Source organism: Strix uralensis, chromosome 20 (assembly GCF_047716275.1).
Source record: "Strix uralensis isolate ZFMK-TIS-50842 chromosome 20, bStrUra1, whole genome shotgun sequence".
Classification (NCBI taxonomy): Eukaryota; Metazoa; Chordata; class Aves; order Strigiformes; family Strigidae; genus Strix; species Strix uralensis.
In genome coordinates, this window is record NC_133991.1 from 405611 (window position 1) to 411953 (window position 6343).

A 6343-nucleotide genomic window follows, 5' to 3' on the forward strand; every position below is an offset into this window, starting at 1 on the left:
ATGCCTAATCCCGTGGACAGCCTTAATGCTGTTTGTTTAATAACCTGCTGGAGGTATTTTATTGTGGGTTTTGTGTAAGGTGCTATAAAGCAATCCCATGCAGCTGGAAGCCAGAGGCAAGACTATTTATTTCAGGGCTTTGAAGATCTCGACTGCTGTGACAGCTGTCTCGCTGCGGCAGTGGTTGGGTTTTATTTTGCTTTGCAAAAACTGAACAAAAATTTTCGTTCCATTTCCTTTTCCCTGAGGTGGGAGAATTCCTGGAAGTCTCCAAATGGAGTTAAGGGGTGTCTTCGTCTTTCTTCCCTGAGCTGGGCTGAGTGCAGCTCCCAGAAGGCCGGGGTTTGGAAGGCTGGGAGCGCTGACCCGACCTGTCTGAGAGGACTCCTGACAGCAGGGCTGGGCTGCAGATGTGGCTGCAGGTACTGCGGGGAGATGCTGGGTGTCTGGGTGGGCTGACCTGGCTGGTTTGGTGGTTTTGAGGGCGCTGTACTCTGCACCAGCTGCTAATAAGGTGTTTTCTGTGGGCAGGGCTGGTGGCCCATCAGTCTGTGTTCTCAGAGATGAGCCCACAGGAGTCCCTCGCTGGGGCTTGGCTGCAGAGAGCTCTGTGGTATCTTGACAGTGTTTGACATTTCCCAGACAATGCTTAAACCTGCCAGTTGACGCTGTTTAACACTCTCCTCTGTAAGAGCCTTCCAGCGGGGATGCCTATCAACTCTGGCTTTCCCTTCAAGGAATTGTTACCAAAAGCTGCTGTATCTTTGTCACTTGCCAAATGCCACCAATGAATCTCTACGTTTGTTGCTTTGGGCTTTGACGTGTTGCCCTTACTTAGGATGTGTGCTCTTCTGGGCAGGGGCTGGTGGGCAGCTCTCTGGTGACCAAATCCAGGAGAAAACAAGAGGGTTTACTGTATTACCTCTTGTACTTGAAGGAACAATCCTTTAGCCCAGGTGTCTTTGGACATGTCTTTGGGGAGGGGGATACCAGGTCTCCAAATCCAGCAGTTTGTCAGTTTATTCTTTGTCCTGTTTCTGTTCTGCTTCTGGCCCTTAATCTGGAGCGGCAGATTGGGGCTGCGTGATGCACAGAGGTTCAGGGCAGGGTTACCTGTTCCTCCAGGACAGGATCTGCTGATTCAGCTCAGTATTTTAAGCAAGATGGAACCAAATAAATTTTCCTCTAGCAAGACCTGGTACCCAGGATAGATGAGCAGTTCATTCAGAGTTACTTAAACACTGAAGGAAATTTGATTTGTATATTAAAAATTGCTTTCTTAACCACTTTAGCATCTTGGGGTCTCAGGGATTAAAATACCTCTGGCAACTTGGATCAGTGTATGGGGATTTAAAAGTGCTCTGGATTAAGCAGGCAAATGAGTTGAACTGCATTTAGCTGATTCCCTGGCTGTGAATAATCCAGCCAACCCTGTGCATCTGGGGCTCGTCTGCTGTTCGTCGTGGAGATTTCGGACCCTTTTGTTATAAATGCCAAGGCAGAGGCGAAAATATCTTTAATAAATTTATTTGCAATAAGAACAAGCAAAAAAGACTAGGCACGCCGGGGGGCAGGGGGGGTTCCCACTCCACACCGACGAGCACCGGGTGGTGCTACGTCACTCTCTTTTATAGTCCCTCCTTCACATGCGCAGCAGGGTCCCTCAAACTTTCCCGGGCTTTCTGGTGTTGCTGGGGCTCCTGGCAGGGATTCCTCCAATCATATTTCACCTGCACAATCCGGTGTTGCTGGGGACTTCTGACAGGGGTCCCGCCAGTAATTTTCCACCTGCTTAGCATCTGTCACTAAGGAAAAAAAAACTCCAAACTTCTTTCAACAATAAAACTATGACAAATCTCCTTTAACTTGTGCACATGGTAAACTCTTTAACAAAGTCATCATATTTTAACACGAATCACCACCATATTCTTCACAATCCCTCGCCTTTTGTTTTATTAAATTGATTCGTGTTTCGGTTTCAAAACGTGCTAGGGTTTGTTGTATGGGATTTGGGTATTCTGTTTTCTTTATTTTAACTATCATTAGTGGGTGTACCTCTCCTCCTTTGGCTAATTCAGGATCTATTGGTATTGCAGAGATTTGCATCCCTTGAACAACTGAATGAATCAATCTAATAAAACATGGAATCATACATGGTATAAACATTAGGGCAGCAAATGCACACAACAAGTAAAATAAAAGCTGTTTTACCCACGGGGCTCCAGGTAACCAGGACCATAGATCGCCATTCCAGCCACTCCATGTTTGGACAGGGACATGAGCCAGTTTTCTGATACTGGTGGTCAATTGAAGGACCACTTCTCCTACATCATCTATTTCTAGGCAACAATTGGAGACATTTAATTTTCCACATACCCCTCCCTCTTCAGCAAGCAGGTAGTCCAGGACCATGCGATGTTGGAGGATCGCAGTGCGCATCTGTTGAGCCTGTTGAGCTAAAAGATCTATGGCATTAGCAGTTTTATTCGTAATAATTTCTAAAACTGCTTGCAGTCTAATTATACGATTCAAATTATAAATTGGTTCTCTTGCCCCTGATATTGGTTCATTAGGGTTCCAGGTGGCAGGTCCATAGTGTTTAATTATTCTCTCAGGAGGCCACTAATTTTCCCCCCACTTTTGTGTTCCACCTATTTTGAAATCAATGGATCGCTTACGACGGGTAATACTCTTATTTCCTAATTTATCATATAATTTTATTCCTAATTGGGGGCCATCCGCCTCTGGAAGAAGGAAAAATAGAGGTCAGATAATCCCTGTATAACAAATTCCTGACCAGTTTGTCGGTAATTGTTTGTAGGCAGTATGTCTGCATATCCAATAGTGGCCTTTTTTGGCCTTCGTACCTTTGGCAAATGGTCCCTCTGCAGTCCTTGGGGTTTGAAAATAAGTCGTATTTTTGTCACCCAAAGGGCTGAAAACTTCGTTTAAATTGTTATTTATCCGTATAGTACAATACCAGGACCCAGTGTCATTTTTCCATTCGCAAGTTCGATTATAAAAACTGTTTCCTCGTAGTTTGGCATATTCAGTTTCATTTTTGTCTGACCAGAACCCCTTGAATCCTCTGCTGCGTCCTTGTTCATTAAGCCACAACCATATATAGATACCTCTATCTTTGTTAATTAACTTATGTGTAAGTGTCCATTGACACTTACTCTCTCCCACATCAACTCCTCCTTTCTGAGTTCGGTTCAGACAAAATTTACCCTTGTTAGGAAATTGAACTGGCCATTTTTCACCATATTCCCAGGTAGTATTATTAACATCACTATAGTTACTTACAATTTGTGATGGGGAAAGCGGCACAGAAACCCACGGCCAACTTGACAATCCCAAAGGTCCCCCACAAACCCAGCAATAACTTAAATTGAAAGTTTTACTTATAGTTTTTGCTAACAGAACAAACTCATTCTCTTCAAAGGGGTCATATAAGCTGGTAGTGTTTTGACCCTTTTTAGCCATCACGAGGCCAACACACAAAATGAGGGGAAAAAGCCAGTTGCCATAGTGAGGTCCGGTATGGCACATTTTTCTGTTTATCCCTGGACCCATTGGGTTGCTGCCAACGGTCGAATTTGTGTCTTCTTAACAGCAAAAATGGAGGCCAATCCGGTCTTGCCCTCACTTGGACTTACTCTCAGCTTTTCCCTCACTCTATTACTTCCCTTTTCTTTCAGTTTCTTTGTCCAACTATATAAACTGACTTATGTTTTCATGCAAAACAGTCTAAAACTGAAAAAAAAAAAACCTGTGAATGTTACAACTTTTTAACATATATACATACACACAGGGTTCATGTGGACGATTCAAGATCTTCACTACTGTTGATGTCGCTCTGTCTGCCTTGGTAAGTCCAGTCCTATTTTAACTCCGTCGCATTCGGAGCTTCAAATCTCCAGGCGTTGACTCGATCTTCCAATTTGATTCACCTGTGACTGGTCCTTTCACCCTGGAAATATGAGTCCATCCTCTTTCAGCAGTTCTTACAGCTGTCTCCGTAGTCAACAATACCAGGAATGGTCCTTCCCACCTAGAAGATAAGCTTTCCTCCTTCCAGGTTTTAATCATTACTTTACCAAATATAGTCAGGGGATAGTTGGTTAAGTAGCATATAGGGGTTTGCTACCACAGGGAAACGAGCCACAGTTCGCTGATTCACAGCCCTTAAATCTTGCACCAATCTGTAAGATCCGTCTGATTTTAAAACTGGTAAAATAGGTGTATTATGTGGAGACATGCAAGGTTCCAATGTGCCTTTACTTAGTAATTCGTCTATTATTGGTTTCAACCCCTCTCGACCCTTTAGGGGAATGGGGTATTGTTTTATCCGAATTGGTGTCTCCGGATCAATTAAATTAATTTTAATAGGCTTTATTTCAAGTTTTCCAGTCTCTCCTTTTGTATACCAGACCTTCGGATCTATTTGTTGTTCGTCTTTTTCCGTTAATGTATAAATTTTTATTTCTTTTTCTTGTATTATTATTAATTTTAACTCCGTAATTAAATCTCTTCCCAGAAGGTTATTTTCAGCCTCTGGTAGCAACAATAAATCCCCTATAACGATACGGTGTTGGGATTCTATTTCTACATCCCTGACAATTGGTACTTTAAATGGTTCCTCTTTAGCTCCTATTACTAGAGCAGTTTCTTTTTTTTTTACTTTACATCCCCTCGGAATACTTTTTACAGTTGATTTCTCAGCACCCGTATCTACTAAAAACTCAAACTCTTCTCCCTGGGGACCTAATTTCAATTTTATCAAGGGCTCCTCTGATGTCTTTGTCCCCAGGAAATAGAGCCCCTGACACCCCTATTCTTCTTTAAACATCCTTTCATCCCGCTCTGCTTTCTACAATTCTGTTGTAAATGTCCCTTCTTTCCACAATAATAGCAGGCTAATGTGTTTTCCCTAATTACTGTCCCTCTCTTTTCACCACCTAATGCTCCAGGTGATTCATTAGAGCGAGATTTCTGAGGCTTCTCCTCTCTCCGCTGAGTTTCTCTGACTGCTGCAACAAATATCTTCGCCTTCACTTTCTGCTTTTCTTCGTCCCTTCTAACATACACCTTCTGTGCTTCTCTCAACAGCTCCTGCAGACCCCGATCTTGCCAGTCGTCTAACTTTTCTAATTTCTTTCTGATATCACCCCACGATTTGGCTACGAATTGAGTTTTTAGTAAAGCCTCTCCCACCGGGGAGGTCGGGTCTACCCCCGAACATATTTGTAGAATCTGTTGCTCGCTCTCTGCTTTATTCCCCGGCCGAGCTCCTCTAGCACCGCGGTCAGACCGGAGCGCTCGGCGCAGCCCCCGCGGGGGTGCAGCCGCCGTCGGGCCCCCTCCCTGCGGTGCCGCGGGGGGGCCGGGTCCTGGTGCGGGGTCGTGCCGAGGTCCTAGGGGCCGCCCGCCGCCGCCAATGCCTTCCCAAACCTCTGCCCCACTATTTGTTGTTTGTTTCTGTTTTTCTTGGTTGCTGGTTCTGCTAGTTGATGGAGGGGAAGGAGCGGTAGGCTTTGGTTCCTCATCCTCTGAGCTTCCCTCATGAGGAGGAGGAAGATTTTCTAAAGGTTCCCATTCTTTTTCTTTGAAAGTTTTGTTATTAGTGTTTTTATTCTTTAGTAATAGGATTTTTGATGTTATTCGGGAACCTCTCCACACCTGAGCATAGTTACATTCTTCTTGATTATAGGGTTTTTTATTGCGTACATATGAATTTAATGCCTGACATGTCCAATCGTCAGTAGTTCCAAATTTTGGCCAAAATAAATGATCAGATTTAATAGGTTCTTTAGTCCACTTGATCATGCAATACTGAATCATTTTTTCTTTGCTTTTTCCTTTTGTTTCAGGCCAATTATTCCAATTTTTTAGCATATAACCCAGGGGACTGTCCTGAGAAATATCGGGCAAATCGCTCCCTCTCTGGGAACCTCTCCATGGGTTCCCCGAGCCGCAGGATTTACTCCCTTTCTGGCCCATATTAACCCTGGGATAAAACCTATCCCGAATCTCTTGCCGGCAACCCTGGGATAAAACTAATCCCATATCAACCCTAGGATAATGCCTATCCTGAAAACCCTTGCCTGAGTCCTTTCAAACCTTTTTTTTTCTTTCGCTTTGCCCCTTCGCCGGCCAGGCCTCTCGCGAGACTCTGGAACCGCGGCTAGAAGGGCTCCGCACTCGCTTTGTGACACTGTCACGTCTCAGTCACACTGCACTCCTTTCGCTTCGCCCCTTCGCCGGCCAGGCCTCTCGCGAGACTCTGGAACCGCGGCTAGAAGGGCTCCGCACTCGCTTCGTGACAGTCACGTCTCAGTCA

General features: G+C 44.6%; 1 protein-coding gene across 1 annotated transcript; it reads right to left on the reverse strand.

The window, feature by feature from the left end:
* Positions 1-1513: 1513 nt before the first annotated feature.
* On the reverse strand, positions 1514-6069 carry LOC141952552 (uncharacterized). Its single transcript, XM_074890142.1, has 2 exons — positions 3809-6069; positions 1514-2456 (listed from the first exon to the last, which is right to left on the reverse strand). The coding sequence occupies exon 1, from the start codon at positions 6067-6069 to the stop codon at positions 4783-4785; it is 1287 nt and encodes a 428-aa protein (XP_074746243.1). The 3' UTR covers positions 1514-2456; positions 3809-4782.
* Positions 6070-6343: the final 274 nt, after the last annotated feature.